The sequence below is a fragment of the Sceloporus undulatus genome, chromosome 1 (assembly GCF_019175285.1).
Source record: "Sceloporus undulatus isolate JIND9_A2432 ecotype Alabama chromosome 1, SceUnd_v1.1, whole genome shotgun sequence".
Classification (NCBI taxonomy): domain Eukaryota; kingdom Metazoa; phylum Chordata; class Lepidosauria; order Squamata; family Phrynosomatidae; genus Sceloporus; species Sceloporus undulatus.
This window is the reverse complement of record NC_056522.1, coordinates 45,694,557-45,713,759: the sequence shown is the minus strand read 5'-3', so window position 1 is coordinate 45,713,759 and position 19,203 is coordinate 45,694,557. Positions and strand designations below refer to the sequence as shown.

Below are 19,203 nucleotides of genomic sequence, written 5' to 3'. Positions count from 1 at the left end.
CAATGTTTACTTCTATGTTTTTAACTATATTGTAATCATGTTAATCTGTAAATTGCCTTGAGTCCCAGTCTTGGGGATAGGCAGAGTAGAAATGATCTAAATACATAAAATATAAGCAGTCCTCTGACGATCTTTGGAGTAATTTGGAATAACACCCTGCCTCTCTTGAAAACTTTATAATCACTATCCTTAGGGAATCGTAGATGATAGGATATAGAAACAAATCTGTTCTAGAACATGGGAAGATTTTAGAGGACAACAGTGACCTCTGAAAAGTGGGGGAGAGAGTGGGGACCTAAAGGTTGCATAGGGAAACTCAAACCAAAGTCATTGCTAAAGATATTTTGGTGGTCAAAGTTTTGGAGGATTAATTCATTTATTGAAAAAACCAGTTACTGATTCTATTTTTGGTCCTTCCTCCTTCAAAACAGGCAGTTTTGTGGCAGACAACTGGACAGCTGTGGACTATAAGATTGGTCAACACTGTTCTGTACATTCACTTCATATGTATAATAGGACAGGCCTCAGGATTTGTGAAGCTATCTGATTCACCAGACCATCTAGATAGTATTTAATGCATGTTGAGTTGGGACTTGCTGTCCCTCCTGCTGTGCCAAGAGCCTATTCCAATGAATTTCCCTCTGGAAATAGGTTTCCAGGATATACAGGGGGCTGCAAGATTAATGGGGGGTTCCAGTTTTAGAACAAACAGTGGGATCTACTGGAAATAGACCTGATTGAAAGATTATTTAACTTACACTTCTGATTTAACAATCTCCATATTCCATTTATTGAGAATTTCAATAGTAGGTAAACTCTCAAAGTTCAATGAAGAATGTGTCTTCTATAACATATGCCCCTCTCAAACAGTAATTGATTTACTCATGTTGAAATTAATTTATTCTTGTTGAATTAAATTGTGCTAAACTGACCTTAATACCATACAATTGTAGAGTTGGAAGAGACCACAGGGCCATCCAGTCCAATCCCATTCTGCCATGCAGGAAGACATAATCAAAGCAGGTGGCCATCCACCCTAAGATTCTCTTCATAGGGCATGGTTTCCAAACCTTTCATCATTTTGGTCACCCTCTTCTGTACGTGTTCCAGCTTGCCACTATGGCAAAGCAAAAAATCTAGGGAAAAGTGGCAATGCTAAAATGGATAGCTAAATTTTATTACATGAAGTATTCAAGAAGTAGTATACTGTACTGGCAATAATTTTCTGGCAAACAGGCAAGCAAAGAAATATACACACACTCACATTCTCTCTCTCTCTCTCTCTCACACACACACACACACACACGGCTGTGCGCTTTGCCTGAAAATGAGAACAGTCACTGGTATTACTGAACAGCATGGTGATCTATCTATTAGCATGGACACATCCAGTTAAAGTAAGGAATGAGTTAGCTTAATGCTGGATGCTCCACTGATTTATGATGCTGTGATGTTCACAACAGCTGATTTTCACCACTGACGAAGACGCTAGTTGAAACGCGGGTTTTTTTTTAGGTTTTATTCTTGTTATTGGCTTTTGTACTTTTATCACTGCCATATGTCCTCTAGATGTGCAAACATTTCTAAATGCACTCTGACTGTTGGACATCTTTTATATACTACCTGGGATTTATAGTTTTCAGCTTCGTACACATTGGCAAATACTTGTATTTTTATTGTATACTAGTGACTTTTCTCATCTTCAGGCAAAGTGCACAGCCTTGTATATATATTTTTTCTTTGCTTGCCTGTTTGTCAGAAAATTATTGCCAATATACTACTTCTTGAATAAAATTTAGCTATCCATTTTAGCATTACCATTTTTCCCTAGACTTTTTGCTTTGCCATACAGTTTTTCAGTTTTACGGCAACATCTTCGTGTTTGTACCAGCATGCCACTATCCTTCTTGAGTTATGACCAGAACTAGACACAGTAATCCGGGTGAGGTCTGACCAAAGCAGAACAGGGTAATATTATTACTTCCCTCGATTTAGGCACTGTATTATCGATGCCATCTAGAACTGCAGGTGCGCATTTTATTTTTTCTGCCTAGTTGTAGTCCTATTGAAATTCATTTTCTTAGTTTTGGCCCAGCTCTCTAATTTGTTAAGATCATTTTGAATTCTGATCCTGTCCTCTGGGGTATTAGCTACAGCTTCTAATTTTGTGTCATCTGGCAAATTGATAAGCATGCCCTCTAGCCCATCATTCAAGTCACTGAAAAAGATGTTGAACCCTGTGGCACCCCACTAGTCATTTCTCCAGGGTGAAGAAGAGCTATTGTTGAATACTCTTTGGGTTCATTCTGTCAACCAACATATCCACCTAAAAATAGCATTGTTCAGCTAGCTTTTTACTAGCTTTTTTGAAAGAATATCATGGGAGACCTTGTCAGAGGCCTTACTGAAATCAAGACATGCTACATCCACAGCATTCTCTTCATCTACCAAACTGTTAGTCTTATTAAAAAAAAGAGAGAGAGATAAGATTAGTATGACCTGCCTTGTTTTTGAGAAACCCATGCTGACTTTTAGTGATCATGGCATTCATTTCTAAGTGCTTACACTTGTCTATTTAATTATCTGCTCTAGCATCTTTCCTAGTATTGATGTCAGGCTGACTGGGTGTTAATTATTTGGGTCCTCTCCCCCCCTTCTTTTTTTTTTGTATTTATTTATTTATTTATTTATTGAAGATGGGGACATCATTTGCCCTCCTCCAGACTGCTGGAATTACTCTTGTTCTCTAGCCATTTTCAAAGATTATTTCCAGTGATTCTGAGAATACTTCTTTTAATAATCTTGGATAATTGTCATCTGGTCCTTGAATGCATTTAGAGTAGCCAGGTATTCCTATACTACCTCTTTACTTATTCTGTTCTGGATTTCCCCTACTGCACCATCTGCTCCATTTTCCTCAAATTTAGCACTGTTCCTCTTTTCAGAGAAAACCGAGGCAAAGGTGTAGAGCAGTTCCGCCTTTGCTCCTTCCCATCTTAGCATTTCACCATCATCTCCACACAGTGGCTCTATCATTTCCTTGTTCTTTCTTTTGCTATTGTCATTATCAAAAATCCCTTGCAAGCCTGAGTTCATTCTGCTCTTTAGCTCTTTCACCCTGCAGCTGCTAGCCTCTTATTTGAATTCCTTTTTGGTGATTTCCCCTTCTTCTGTTTCTTTTGTATGTCTCTTTTAAATCTTAGCTCAGTAGAAAGTTCTTTAGTCATCTGTTCTGGTTTTTTTAAGATAATTCCAATTTTTCCTCCTTATTGTTTGAAATCATTCCTTCAGTATCTCACTTTTTAAAAACTACCATCTATCATGAACTCCCTTTTTTCTTAATTTTTCTGACCACAGGATCACACCCATCATTTTCCTAAGTTTACTAAAATTAGCTTTCTTAAAGTTGAGAATATCTTTATTTGAACTTCACCCTTCCTATTCTGGTCAAGTGCCTGAGATACAAAAGTCCACACTATACCTGTGTAGTTTGCTTTAATTGATCCAAAATTACACCCATCTTTATTATTCTTTTCACATAATCACTAATATACATTAGAATCTCCACTGCACATTTAAGTATTCATTTAAAGTGTGGGAGAAAATGATTCTCTTAAACAATCTGTACTGTAACTATTGGCATTGATTGGGTGCTCATTGTTAAAGGATAACTATTCTGAATTATATTATTCATCTGGCATAACACGCATTTTTCTTGGAAATTAGTTGTATTTTGAGATGAACCAGCTGAGTGGAAGAAGCAATGCATGAATTCTGCTGACATGTTAGTGGGTATTGTCTTGTGGCTGCAAATTGAGTGAACAAAGCAGCACTCCTGCTTATGGAAAATGGTACTTGTCAATGTGCTTAAGCCCACGATCATGAATATTTTCCTGCATGTGGCTGAAAACATGGACTATATGGAGCATATGAACTGGCCCCACGTGTATTCTTTTAATTGTACATAAAATACTGAAATGATAATAACTGACAAAACATTACAGGGTGTCCAAAAATTATCATTAACATTTCAAATTATATTGTAGAGAAAATTTTTGAATACCCTGTATATTTTTTACATCCAAAAAGTTTAAAATTTGATGTATAACCCTCACAATAAGCTTGTACAATAGTCAGTCTAAGATACAATATCTGTCCAAAGACTATCTGTGATACACAAGGCTAAATGACTTCATGGCTATACAAGGATTTGACTGCAGTGCTCTCCAGTCCTAGGCAAACATAGCACAGGCTCTCACTAGCAATAATGTATAATACATTAGGGGGAAAATGTACTATTTGCATTGTTTTTAGTGTGCATTAAATCATAAGGTCTATTTAACATGTAGCTTTTAGCTTTTGATTTTAATAAAAAAAAACTTGTGTGTAGAGAAGTAGATCTTTTAAAACGTACAAATTTTGAAATAATTGTTGCTTTCCTGTGTTTATTTGTGTTTCTTTTGTCTGACTTATTTTAACAAGAATTCTCTAATCCTTTTGTCTTTTTCCAGTTCAGAATACTGTATATAATGTATGTGTGTCCAGTGTTAGAAATGTAAATGTGAATTTTGTGCCTTTCCATTACATTTTGTTAACAGTCTCCTCCTTTCTCTGTTAAAGCGCTCTCCTTCCTGTATTCCAGCTCATAAAGGCAGACGTGTAAGAGAATGTCTTGCTGTGTGTGGCCTTTTAGTTTTGCCTATAGTGCACATGCCTTCGCCTGTTTAATATAGACCATTTTTGTTTATGCTCTTTATGGTTTGCATATTTATCTTGCTGCTTGTCTTGTGCAACTGCTACTTCTGTACGTTCCTTGTGTTTAATACTATTTCAGTTAAAAGCCTTGAGAATGTATATGGTGTTCTTGTTTTTAAAGCTGTGGTTTTTTTGCTCTTGAACATCACAGAAAGAAAACAGTTTTAAAAAGTTGTTTAAATTAATTTGACTATGATGCATGATTGTGAGCAGAATTAAAATCCACCACTTTGACCACCTGTTTCCTGTTAAAAAGTGGTCATAACAAAACTATTGTCATATGGGATTTATTTTTTTAAAATGTCCTAGGATACAATGAGAATTGTCAGTTTTGACAGTTGCAACTGTCTGTTTTGTTGGAGACAAATACAGTACCAAAATCTAATCTAGAATACATTTTCCATTATCTTAGCACTATCCAAGTTGAGAACATTGATTATTGATTAGGCAATACATTTTTATTATGGGGTGCTGACATGATAGATACACCTAAATAGATAAAGACTAATTCCAAATCCAATGGTACTTTTAAAATATTTTAATCAGGTGTATACAGTGCGCCCTTCCTTTATGCAGGGATCTGTTCCAGACCCCTCCCCCGTGCATAAGGAAAAACGTGTATGCTCGAGCCCCATTAGAAGTAATAGGGCTCGTGCCCACGGTACAGTGCGGGCAACCCATTACTTCTTCCAGGGTTTTTTCTGGCACAGCTCCTAGCGTATGCTGGAAGCCACGTAATACATGCTCACGTATGACGTGGGCACACTGTATAAGCACCATTTCCTTGGACTATGTTCTCCCTCTGCAGCAGAAATAAATCTGGAAAAAAACATTTTCATCATGACTGGTGGGTAGAGGGTTCTACAGTCATATGAGCAGATATGTAATCTGCTGCTTACTTTCTGGACTGAACTGTATTCACAGTCGTGGAAGACCCGGGGAAGAGAATCTGCTTCCCTCCATAGATGGCTCTTTGATTAATTGAGACCATTGTTCCATGGAAATCAAAAAGCACTTCCTACCAAACTAAATTCACTGAAAATGATGGAAGCTCTAAATTTCTGAGGAGCATACATCCAAGGGGAAACATGTGTTATACATTATTTTGTATTTCTTTCATACTTTGTGTTGCTCTTGGAAGGAAACATAGACAGATGGGAGATGGCCATTTGTTTTAAAAAAATGTTTTGCACATACATAATATTATATTATCATCCATGCCATACTGATGCATATAAAAAGTAAAGCAATGTTCCTCAGAAAGACATGGATGGAAAAACTGCTAAAATGCCTCCTATACTGTTGCTTGTTCATGAGCATCATTACATCCTGATATTAAGAATGGCATGAAAGGTCAGAATGCTATTTTTAAAACTGAGTATAGAAAAAAATTTCTGCTAGTGACTGCCACAACTCTTGAAACATTTTATACTTGCGTAGCAAACATGTGTACTGATTATTATGTGGCATTTTATGTTGGTGTAACCGTGCAACTCTCATAGAAAGGACTGAACCACATTTTGTGTTCTCAATTACTGTTTTGCCCAATATTTATATTTATTTAGGTCTTGCTAAAAATGTATAAAAACCAGGTATTGTGCTATGAGAACAAAAAGAAAGGAAATTGTTCATACACCTGTTTTCTACTAATGATTTGTTTAAATGGTATATGTATATATATAGTACTACACATTTATATTATAGTGCCACGCTGAACATATCTAATTTTGTTAGATTTCAGAAACTAAGCAGGATTGGGCATGGTTGATACTTGGATGGGAGATCACAAGGTTGGTCTAGGAAGAAATCCTGCCTGAAATCCTGGAGAGCAGCTCCCAGTCAGATTTATTTAATACTGGATTAGATTAGCCAAGTATAAAGATTCTGTATTGAGGAAAGGTAGTATGGAAGCACTTTCTCTACAGGTGTTTTTGTTTGTTTTGTTTTGGTGTTCTTTCATACCACAAATTATTCTCTGGCTTTTATTAAAAAAAAATGTATTCAAAATGGCATTATGCTTTTACCAAAATGGTAAAAGCATAATGCCATATATATTAAGAACTGCATTATCATTTTGGTTTACCAAAATGATAATGCAGTTCTTAATATATAAAAAAAGATGAACTGGTTTATTTTTGTAGGAAAAATGAATTTTTGGACCTACCATACCTATGCAATGTTGTTGATCAGGCAGGATATCTATTTAGAAAGCTGTAGTTAGCTAAATGAGGATTTCCAGTAAGAACCTTCTTCCAGAGATACTTTAATTAAGCAGAAGTATGCCTAGTGTAAATGGATACCATATTGTGTGTTTAAGGAAATCTTTATAAGTAATACTGACAGTACACAATTTTTCTTTGTGAATATAAAAATTACATAACAATTCTGATTATGATGATAAAAATAATTAAAATTAGAAAATGTAAATCAAGGAATCCCTGGTAGATCCTTTTATTTTGCTTTGGAAATTTTATCGTTCATTGGGTTAAGATCTCCTAAATGTTACTGAACAACTGCAAGCTGGTAAACTGCTGTTAAAATTGAACAATTTTTAAAATAATATTTCACTGATTGGTTAAATTATACGTAAACCAAGGTCACAGTGGGAATCCTTTTTAGTAATCATCATCACAGTGTATTCTTACTAACTTGCCTTTGTTATGACTCCTTAACTAGAATTATGGTGGAGATGAATTTCCTTAAAACATTCTTTGCTATATGCTGCATTTTATGAAAGAATCAAAAACTTACAGGCCTGTTTTTTAAATAATTGCTGGATAAGCAAGTCTCAGTGGCTGACAAGCAGGGTCATAGGGACAATTTTACATAAAAGGATTGCCTTGTAGAAGTGACCAACAAATCAGTGTTCAGGGTGGACTTTACTGATATTTGCACCAGTACAGTTTCAGAGAAACTGATGTAATCCTGCCATTCCTGGCAATAATCTAGCTCAAATATTTACAATTTGAGTGACAACTTATTATTTATTGTTTCTAATTTTTTCAAAAGTTAATACAGTTCTGCATTCCTATGTTTTTCCAAAAATTATCAAAAGTGGCTTCTTAATCTTGTCCCCCTCCTTCCCCCTTCTTTTTCTTTTGCTTGTTTCTTCCCTTTGTTTCTTTAGATTGATTCTGTTGAAAATTTTACCTTATCTAATACGCCTTCACGGGATGAAGATATCAAGTGTCACCTTCATTCAAGATCTAGGTCCCCTTCCACAGCTAGTGACATTGAACCAATTGAGGTACTCTTTCTCTCTCTCTCAGAACATTATGTCTGTCCCATGTCACATACCGAAAAGGTTCAAAATTAATTAAACTGTAATCCTGCATAGTTTTGCTTTGGAATGAACAGTAATGTATTTCAGAATAAACATATGTAGGGTTTCACTTTTAATCTCTGCCATGTCCTTGTACAAAATGAGGGAACTCTCTGCAAGGAATTTGCACTATTTTATTTTGAAATACAATGTCCATGGTGCTCATAAGGAATGTTCCATTCTGGCTACTTCTCCTTTTTCACAGGAGAATAAAGCCAGAAATGCTATTGAGAATTATTTTGGCATTATGAATTTGATTTTTCCCTGGATAGCTCCAGGTGCAGTTGGTCTCAAAGTCCTCTTGTCCCTCATTACTGGCCATGCTCACTTCAACTGTTAACATTGATGTTCAGCAACATCTGGAGGGCACAGGTTGCTTGCTTATATAGGGAATTGAGTGAATTTTGAAAACAGTCTTGTTGTCAAGTACATTTCACATGCAACTTTTTTTAGATACATACATAGAAGATATTTTCCAAGTGTACCTCTAAACTGTAACATGAGAATGTTGCAGACGTTAGTATTGGTACAATCATCAGGGAGCCAAGGTTGGAATTTATACATGCTGGCACACTTGGATTTGCTGCCAAGTAAATAAATGAAATTGCCTCCAAGTAGAAAGCAAATAGAGCCAGTAGAGTGTAGTGCTTTGAGCGTTGGACTGCAAATGGAGATCAGGGTTTGATTCCCTGTTGGCCATTGAAGCCCATTGGGTGATCTTGACTGAATCACACACTCTCAGCCCTAGAAGACCCTGTGATACATTCACCTTAGGATCACCGTAAGTAAAAAACAACTTGAAACCACACAAAAAAACACCAACAGCAGAATCAAAGCAAATACCAAGTGGAAATTGAGGCAGGCTATGTATGGTTAAGTGGAATGCTACTATTGCTGCTTCCTTTCCAGTATAATTAGTTGCACCTATGACATGAATCTTTCTTTGACATTTCCTCAATTTGCTGCAGATTCTGTTTGTTCTGTCATACTGGATCTTGTTGAATACATAAGTTTGTATCGTGTCCTATGGCATTTCTTTTGAATTCCATCATATGGAATTCCATTATATTTTTGAAACCATAGACCACAGTCTAAAATCCTCAGGACTTTTAGATTCAGTCAATCCCTTCCTGTTGTTAAACTGATTTTAAAACTGTTGGAGAATAGTTTGTGATGTGACATGATGGGGTGGAATATTTTGCTGGCCTGTCACCAACCATTTTATTAGCTGATCCCAAACCCTATATTCCTGTGGTGTGTTGCACTTGAATGGGCTGTTTTTCAAAACATTTCTTGGGTCTTTACAGACCTATGTAACTGTTTTTTCATCGGTATCCTATTTCACAGTCAATAAGTCACAGTTCAAATGCCATTCTTTAGTCATTTGACTTTCAAATGCAATGGACGTCTTACATGTGACATTCAAAAGGTCTGTTCTACCACTGCAATCCTGTGCATGCTTACTCACAGATAAGTCCTACAGTGCTTAGTGGTGCTTTCCCTAAGCTCTCCTAAGCACTTTTTAATGTGAATACTGTCCAGTAATGTGAAGATTTAGTGGCAATTATGTTGATGATTATTATTGTAATATGGATTAGTTTTAAAGATCAACACTGCTCACTGTTGGGAAATTTTTTCCAGCTTATTTTATAGTACTCAGAGACATTATCAATTAGTAGTTATCTTCCATTAACAAGTGTTTCAGCTTCTGACTTTGCTTGCATTGGTCTTGTTAACATGCATACAAATGGCCTTGTTACAAATAGAACAACAACAGTGAAAGAAAAGAGCTTAACTTTATGACACCTTAGAGTGGACCACGATCTGTTCTGCATTTAGCCAGTCAGATGTTCATCATTAATGCTCATACAATTCATTGGGCAAAATCCAGTAATGTGCAAATAGAGTTTCTCTCAAACTGCAATTTGCCCATTCTTTCTTCCCCCTACATCTTCCCATGCTCCTTCAAATCTCCATCACCTGGATTCTGGTATAATCACCCCTCCCTTTCAGCCGTAGAAGCTGTTCCATCAAAGGGGCAAGATTACTGTAATTGAATTCCACCCATGTTTTTTAAATAGCTTTTTCCATAATGATGGCCTAATTAGTTTATTCAGTGATGGTGCATCTGCTGTCATCCTCATTTGGTAAAATACTCTGCAAAAAAATTCATACATTCATATATGCTTATTACACTTGTTTAAATTCCTCTGCTACTTTTGTACATTTCAGATACAAATCTGCTCTCATATAACTGTCCTTCATTGCTTATAGCTGCCTGCACTTTGACACCTGTACAAGTTCAGTATTGTTGCTGTGGTGTTCATTTAACCGGCCACACTAGAGTTTAGTTGAGAAAATGTCAGGAGGATACAAGAATGCATCTCACAACATTGAATTTGAACGTGCAACATAGATCCCATAGGGATTGTTCTGATGAATCAAACATTTTTATTGCTGTTACATCCAAATCAGTAAATCACAAAGTTACAGTGGGCCCTTGGTATCAGCTGAGGTTTGTTTACAGGACCCCTCGTAAACACAAAAAATCATGGATGCTCAAGTACCATTGTATACAGTGGTGTAGTAAAATCGTATCCCTTATATAAAATGGCAAAATGAAAGTTTGCTTTTGTAAATCTTTTTCCCCCTTTTTGGGGGGTGGGGGAATATTTTCAAGATGTGGATGGTTGACTCTGTGCATGCAGAATTTGTGGATACAGAGGGCTGACTGTACTTTCTGCATGGAAACAATTCTGCTTCAAATATTAGGAACCTAGAACACTGGAAATCCTAACCAATAATGGTTCTTGGTGGACAAACATCCAAAGGAAGAATTGTGTATTACTGCCTTTGTCATAAAGCAAGATTAAGCAACTACCTGAGGACTTGGGGCTTCACAAACCCCTCACCAGATCTATCCCCTTGTTTCCTCACCATACTAATTTTAAAAAATGTACTTTTTAATGCTCGTAATACTCTAAGAGATGAGGTCATTTCACTTAGTTTATGGGGGCCTTAGTTGTTTTAGGAGAGGCCTGTTTTTACAAAGAAGAAGCAATAGGAAGTTATCTCTGAATTTGAAAAAGCCTTTGCCTGGGCCAATCAAGGCAGGCCAGAAACATAGTGAAATTCTTCTCATTCCTCCTGGCATGAAGGAGGGGGGGGGGTTGATTTGTTAAAAGAATGTGGGGAAGAGGGTTCTTGTCAGCCTCATAGAACAGCTCTTGGCCTTGAGAGGTCTGCAGGCTACACTTTTCCCATGTCTGTCATAAAGAATCGTTTTTTATGTTTGTGAACTGTCGTCATTAAATATGAATAGTTCCTTTCTGACATTAAGCAGTAAGGTTGATCTAGTTCAGTATATACTTAAAGCACACTTGACTGTTACCTATGTTAAGGGTTGTAAAAAGAGCTTAAACGTGCTTGAATATTTTGTTGGATAGAAAATGTAGCGCATGTTACTCAGAGTAATTGCTTCTTTTATTTATTTGCATTTTTTTAGTTCTTGTGCTCTATTTTGCAGCATTTCTTCCTGTTTAATGGTGTGCTTTTTATACCTTAATTAATATTTATCACGTGTGTTCAGGTTTCAGATCACCCTTTGCGTCCAGTTCATACACCAACCATGAGATCACCGTATATTGGTTCAGGACTCTCTGTGCCAAAGGTACCAAGCAAAAATTCTGGCTAGAAGCTATATTAGAACCACAGCCAACTTCTTCCCTAAAAGATTTGTAAGCTTCCTGACTTGCATGAGAAATAGGGCACTGATGTCAGTATTGCTGATAGTCAAGGTAGACACACATGACTGCAACAGTTTTGTGTGTTTTGAAGTGGAGTTGCCTGGGGAAGAGTCATATAATTGAGACATCCCTTTGCCAGTTTCACTGAGTGTTTTTCTCCACAGTTAAGCACAGTTTGGGTGTGAGGACATAGTTGAAGAGAAAAACCACCAGGAAAAGAAGCTACAGGAGAGTAAGCTCAGAGTAGGATGGAATGCTGAATTCCTCAGCTACTTACCCACTCTCTTGTTAGAATCAGGCCTCCACCCTGGTTTCTTCTTTGATTAGGACAGTTTTTTGTCTGAGTACACATACCAGCCACTTTCAAGTCAAGTTTACTTAATCGTAGAAGCCACACAAGCACTATTCCTAACAATTACATTAGGACTTTAGTATTGAGTGAATACTCAGTAAATTACCAAGTTTGAATCCAAGCTAGTGAAATATTAACATCAAGTACATGGTACAAATCTGTTCAGCTGAACATCTTCACAGTGCATATAGGAGAATGTATGTTTATTATTTAAAACCTGATTCTTTCCTTTAATATCCACTTACCCATCTTTAGCAAAGCAAGGTCTACACTTTGCATGGGTTTCTTTTTCCAGCATCCAGAAAAAACACAAGGGCTGGAGCAGACGGGTGCGAAAGATCAACCCAAGTCCACTCCAGTTGCAAGTGGGTCAGGACCATGCTGACCACACAACCTGCTCCCAAAGTGGGCCACAGCTGCAGGATCTAACCCACGCAGCCAGGAGCCAGATTATCCTGGCTCCTTTTTGCTCCAGTCCAAAAGACTGGAGTGCAGCTTTGGTGCAGCTTCGGGTGACTTTGGAGGCATTTGTCATTTGAATGCCACTCCTCCAAAGCTGATGGAAGCTGCTTCATTTGGCTCGTCTGTTCTGGGCCTCAGTTGACAAACTAGTTTTAGCAGATTTTATTGCTAGCAGGAGGAAATGTATATAAAAATTAAAGGTTGTAAATCTCCCATTTAGATCTTGGGGAAAATCTATCTCCATTCCCACTTTAAATTAAAATTAGGATTGATGCTAGATGGGAAATTCTGCATACTTTCATTCACTCATTCATTCATTAAAATATTTGTTTCTTGATTTACTTGTGTGAGCGTAACAGCTCACACACTTTAAAAATTCCAAAAGCTAACCCTTATTTTAGGGACCAAAGCCCATACAAAACAGTGGGGGCTTGGCTCTCTGCCAGCCCTAGAGAGCTGGGGTGACATATTTTAGTTATTTTGTTTATTTACTAAAATGTTTATATCTCACTCTAAGATCTCTGAGTGGAACAGATTAAAATAAGTTTAAACAAAATAATTTAAAATTTAAAACAGTAAAAATAAGTCAAACCCTCCATACAAACCAAATGTAACAATAGTGGAAAGGCCTTACGCTATCATCATTCTTGTTTACTGAAAAGTTTCAGCACTTGAGTTTTGTGAACTGTGGCTAAAGTATACCAGTGTAGCCATTAACTACAGTATTTCTAGTTCACAGCATGACATTGATTCCTTGGTGAAAAATTTTATTAGCCTACACCACTATATAAAATTCCAGATTATTTAAAATAGAATTTATCTCTTTCACCTGACCCATTCTTAGAGGCTCATCTGATCATATAAAAAGAATGTTTATTTATTTACAAGAGTTTGAAAGTATTATCAGTTTTTGTTTCCAAACTTGAAAGTGTCTCCTCCAAGGTGAGAGCTGACATGACTAATGGAACATGGTTCAGCTTTCCTTAGAATGCTGATGGTGTTCTCTAAACAGTAATCAATAATGGCTGAACTATTTTAAGACTTGAGAATGGCTTTGAATTTGTATTATTTTAAAAATTCTAATTTTTAGCTCATCAGCATCTTTTAATCTATTGTAACATTTTTTTTTAATTTAAGAATAATTCTTGGCAAGCAAAACATCTTGTATTTAATATCAATTTCTGTTTATTTCACAGCCCAAGGCCCATCAGTTTGTAGTGAAATCCTTTAATACCCCTACAAAATGCAATCAGTGCACATCTTTGATGGTTGGCTTAATAAGACAGGGCTGTATCTGTGAAGGTAAGACTGATAAATATAAGACCACATTTACTTTTAGAAATAGTTATAAAATCAATTTTGTTAAATTAAATCAACATTTTGTTTTTTGTATTTTCATGTATACCTGCTGTGGTTTTGTGGATAGAAACATGTATATTAATTTTTAGTTGGATTAACTATTTTTCTGCCTAGTGTGTGGCTTTTCCTGCCATGTGACCTGTGCAGACAAGGCACCAGCAGTGTGTCCAATCCCACCTGAACAGACAAAGGGTCCTCTGGGGATTGACCCACAGAAAGGCATAGGAACTGCTTATGAAGGGCATGTCCGAGTAAGTAGTGGGAAAATAAAACTGATTTCTTGCTGTCGAGATAAAGAAATAAATTATAATGTAATGCTGAAATGTTTGTATGCAAAGAATCTTGTAGCACCTTTGAGTCTAACTGTGTGAAAAAAGTTGTAGCATGAGCTTTCATAGACCAAGTCTACAAAAGCTCATATTACAACTTCTTTCATACCGTTAGTCTCAAATGTGCTTCAAGATCCCTTTGCATACTATTATTCCAGACAAAGGGGTGACTTGAAGCTGTCTCTGAGAAAACTGTATTGGGGCTGCGGCAACCGGATGCTGTGGCCCCAGTTTGATTTTGCCAGCCCAAAAAGAAGTGGCAAATTGCTGCTCCTTTTTGCATTGGCAAAAAGCTGGCTTTTCCCACTCCACCATAGCTTTATGGGGCTCCTGTGGCATGTAAACACTGCACCTCTGGAGCACCCAGAAACCTGCCCAAGTCTGCTCAGCACATCCTGATGTCTTGGGGGTATGTGGCATCTAAACACCATGCCCCCAAGCTGGCATTTAGAGTTGGTCTGTTTCACCCGTAACATGGTTATGTCTCTCTGAACTGAAATGTTAGTTTAATTTCTTCCCCTTTGCAATATAATAATTTTTCTCTGCGTGTGAAAAAGAAATAACAAGAAAATAATTATCTTGTTCTAAAATTCATATTGCTCCCATTTTTATTTCACATTAATACTTCAACATACATACAGTGCATATTTCAAACCCTATATTTTGGTTTTACCTACCTGGTGTACTCTTGTTTTGGAAGGCAGCTCTCATCACCCAACTAACATGGCCAGTGATGAGAGCATCAGTGGAGCAGTGAATCCACTGGATTTTGGTCTGAATTTTAAAGGAAGTGTTTTGGTTTGGGCTTTTTGCCTAAAGAAAGTATGGGTGTTGTAGAAAGGGCTAAGAATTTCTAACTAAGCATGCTTAGCATTCTAACACAGTTTGTAGAAATACATCATGGCACTTGAGCCAGTTTGTTTTTTCATATAGATGTCCTGTTGAAAGACTTATTGATTAAATGTTGAAAGTCCACTTCTTCTTCGTGGTCTCTGCGAATCATACAAATGGGTTTCACTGCGCCTGCGCAGTGCTGCTCGGAACCTACTGGAATCACTGGGCAGAGTTTACTCTGCAACATATTGAAACTTTTTGGCGGTAACTCCGCCCACCCGTTATAAGGCCCCTGCCTTCCCGCTCTTTTCCCCAGTTCCTTTTTTCCGCCGCGCTAGCTGCTTCAGGGAACTTTCGCTTGCTTGCTTGCTTGGAATCACTTTCGCTTTTTGAGCTCGGACTGTACTCTTGACCATTCTTTGTCTCCCGCCCCTGGTAACTTCGGACTTTCGGACTGTTGACCTCGTTTTTGGATTTTCCTCTGGCTTTGTCGATACTGGAAATGCCTGCACCTTTCAAGAAGTGCGACATTTGCGGGGGCAAAGTGCCCGTCCAGGACCCGCACTCCTCCTGCCTGCTGTGCCTGGGCAAGGACCATGACACCAAGGCCTGCCTGCTCTGCAGATCCCTATCCTCCCAGGCCCGGAAAAACCGTGAGTCCCGGCTCACTTCGGCGATCGCCCTGGGGAAGGTGCAAGAGGGAGGCTCGTGGTCATCTTCTGTCCCACCTTCGACGCCCGCCGCCTCATCCTCTCGGGCCAGTGTGTCCAGCGTCGGATCTGGGAGAGCCGCCGTTCCCAGCATGGTGTCTGTCCCGGCCGGGACCCCTTCCACCACCTCCGATGTGGCCCGTGGCTCCAAACCGCCCAGTGCCACCGACAAACCCTCCAAGCGCCTCCACAAGTCGTCGGGGACTGAGGGTACCGAGCCGACCTCCAAACCGGCGGGGAAATCGGAGGGCTTGCGTCCGAAGAAGGCCACCAAGCCGGAGGTCCACCTTGCCTCGCCTTCATCCTCCAAGGCATCCAAGGCGTCTCGCCACGCTCCGAAGTCCAAGGAGCTGGCTGTACCTTTGGAAGGGGCGAAGTCTCCGAGACCCTCCTCGTCGGCAGCAGCTGCTGTCCTCCTCGACCTTCCGGACAATCCGTTCTTCCCAACGGAGGAGCTTCCCAAGCCTGGGAAGAAGAGGCACCACGACAAACCCGGTCGTGATCCTGCCCCTAAAAAGTCCAAACCCTCCAAGGATCGACCCGCCACCGATCCTCCGAAGGCGAAGGAGAAGAAGCGCTCCCCTTCCAAACAGGCTCGCGCTTCCGCTTCGGTAGCTCCCCGCGACCCGGAGCCGACGCCGGTAGACCGGGGGACCCCGGTACCGGACACTCCACTGCCTCTGCCCACCATGGACTTTGTCCACGGCACGGATGACACCGCTCTCCCTCACTCCCCAGAGCACCGGTCACCCTCCAACCTGGCAACCGACGACGAGGAGGACCAGCCCCGCGGCCAGGACGTCCCCGACCTCTTCTTCGACACGCAGTCGCGTCGGTACTACGTGTCGGTTTCGGAGGACAGGGCTTTGAGGGAGTTCACCAGGCTGAACCCCCATCCCGTAGACCGGGCCACCCCGTCCAGATCGGTCCCGACGGTGTCGGTCTACGAGAGGTCGCCGTCTTCACCCCGCAGGCGCTCCCGGTCTTCAGCCAACTTCGCTCCAACCCGACCGAGATCCCAGGTCAGAGTGACGGACCCTCTCTCCTCCGACCTGGACTCCGAAGACGAGCCGCTGCTTCCTTCTGAGGCACCCTCGGATGAGGATGTCCTCTCGGACCCAGCATCTCCCCAGAGGATGCACAACCCAGAGCCGTCTTCCCTGTTGGACGACGTCAGGTCTTTCACCGAGCACGTCGTCAAGATGGCAAGGGCCCTCGACATCGAGCTCGCTTCCACGGAAGACGACGCCGAGGACCCGGTTGAGCGTGGGATGCACGGACGAGTGCCTACTCCGCCTTGCCTGCCTCTCCTTCCGTCGCTCCAGACCATCGTGAAGAGGTCCTGGGACTCTCCGGCCACCCTGTCGGCGCCCTCCCGCAAGGTAGAGTCGCTCTACAGAGTCGCCCCAGCGAGCTGTACAAATTTTTTTAGTCTACACCACTATATAAAATTCCAGATTATTTAAAATAGAATTTATCTCTTTCACCTGCCCCATTTTAGAGGCTCATCTGATCATATAAAAAGAATGTTTATTAGTTACAAGAGTTTGAAAGTATTTCAGTTTTTGTTTCCAAAACTTGAAAGTGTCTCCTCCAAGGTGAGAGCTGACATGACTAATGGAACATGGCTCAGCTTTCCTTAGAAAGTGCTGATGTGTGTTCTCTAAACAGTAATCAATAATGGCTGAACTATTTTAAGACTTGAGAATGGCTTTTGAATTTGTATTATTTTAAAAATTCTAATTTTTAGCTCTCAGCATCTTTTAATCTATTGTAACATTTTTTTAAATTTAAGAATAATTCTTGGCAAGCAAAACATCTTGTATTTAATATCAATTTCTGTTTATTTCACAGCCCAAGGCCCATGTTTGTAGTGAAATCCTTTAATACCCTACAAAATGCAATCAGTGCACATCTTTGATGGTTGGCTTAATAAGACAGGCTGTATCTGTGAAGGTAAGACTGATAAATATAAGACCACATTTACTTTTAGAAATAGTTATAAAATCATTTGTTAAATTAAATCAACATTTTGTTTTTTGTATTTCATGTATACCTGCTGTGGTTTTTGTGGATAGAAACATGTATATTAATTTTTAGTTGGATTAACTATTTTTCTGCCTAGTGTGTGTCTTTCCTGCCATGTGACCTGTGCAGACAAGGCACCCGCAGTGTGTCCAATCCCACCTGAAAGACAAAGGGTCCTCTGGGGATTGACCCACGAAAGGCATAGGAGACTGCTTTATGAAGGGCATGTCCGAGTAAGTAAGTGGGAAAAATAAAACTGATTTCTTGCTGTCGAGATAAAGAAAATAAATTATAATGTAATGCTGAAATGTTTGATGCAAAGAATCTTGTAGCACCTTTGAGTCTAACTGTGTGAAAAAAGTTGTAGCATGAGTTTATAGACCAAGTTCTACAAAAGCTCATTATTACAACTTCTTTCATACTGTTAGTCTCAAATGTGCTTCAAGATCCCTTTGCATACTATTATTTCCAGACAAAGGTGGTGACTTGAAGCTGTCTCTGAGAAAACTGTATTGGGGGCTGCGGCAACCGGATGCTGTGGCCCCAGTTTGATTTTGCCAGCCACAAAAAGAAGTGGCAAAATTGCTGCTCCTTTTTGCATTGGCAAAAAAAAGCTGGCTTTTCCCACTCCACCATAGCTTTATGGGGCTCCTGTGGCATTGTAAACACTGCACCCTCTGGAGCACCCAGAAACCTGCCCAAGTCTGCTCAGCACATCTGATGTCTTGGGGAGTATGTGGCATCTAAACACCATGCCCCCAAGCTGGCATTTAGAGTTGGTCTGTTTCACCCGTAACATGGGTTATGTCTCTCTGAACTGAAATGTTAGTTTTAATTTTTCCCCTTTGCAATATAATAATTTTTCTCTTGCTTGTGAAAAAGAAAGTAACAAGAAAATTAATTATCTTGTCTAAAATTCTTTGCTCCCATTTTTATTTCACTATAATACTTCAACATACATACAGTGCATATTTCAAACCCTATATTTTGGTTTTACCTACCTGGTGTTACTCTTTTGTTTTGGAAGGACAGCTCTCATCACCCAACTAACATGGCCAGTGATGAGAGCATCAGTGGAGCAGTGAATCCACTGGATTTTTGGTCTGAATTTTAAAGGAAGTGTTTTGGTTTGGGCTTTTTGCCTAAAGAAAGTATGGGTGTTGTTGGAAAGGGCTAAGAATTTTAATATAAGCATGCTTAGCATTCTAACACAGTTTGTAGAAATACGTCATGGCACTTGAGCCAGTTTGTTTTTTTCATATAGATGTCCTGTTGAAAGACTTATTGAATTAATGTGAAACGTCCA

General features: G+C 39.3%; 1 protein-coding gene across 1 annotated transcript in view; it reads left to right on the top strand.

Annotated features, from left to right (window-relative positions):
* The window catches only part of CDC42BPA (CDC42 binding protein kinase alpha), a 261,009-nt gene that overhangs the window by 195,449 nt on the left and 46,357 nt on the right, over positions 1-19,203 (top strand). The window contains exons 19-23 of the mRNA XM_042445935.1: positions 4,621-4,659; positions 7,883-8,002; positions 11,667-11,747; positions 13,834-13,939; positions 14,111-14,247. Coding sequence (XP_042301869.1) covers positions 4,621-4,659; positions 7,883-8,002; positions 11,667-11,747; positions 13,834-13,939; positions 14,111-14,247 — 483 coding nt within the window. The remainder of the gene's footprint in view (positions 1-4,620; positions 4,660-7,882; positions 8,003-11,666; positions 11,748-13,833; positions 13,940-14,110; positions 14,248-19,203) is intronic.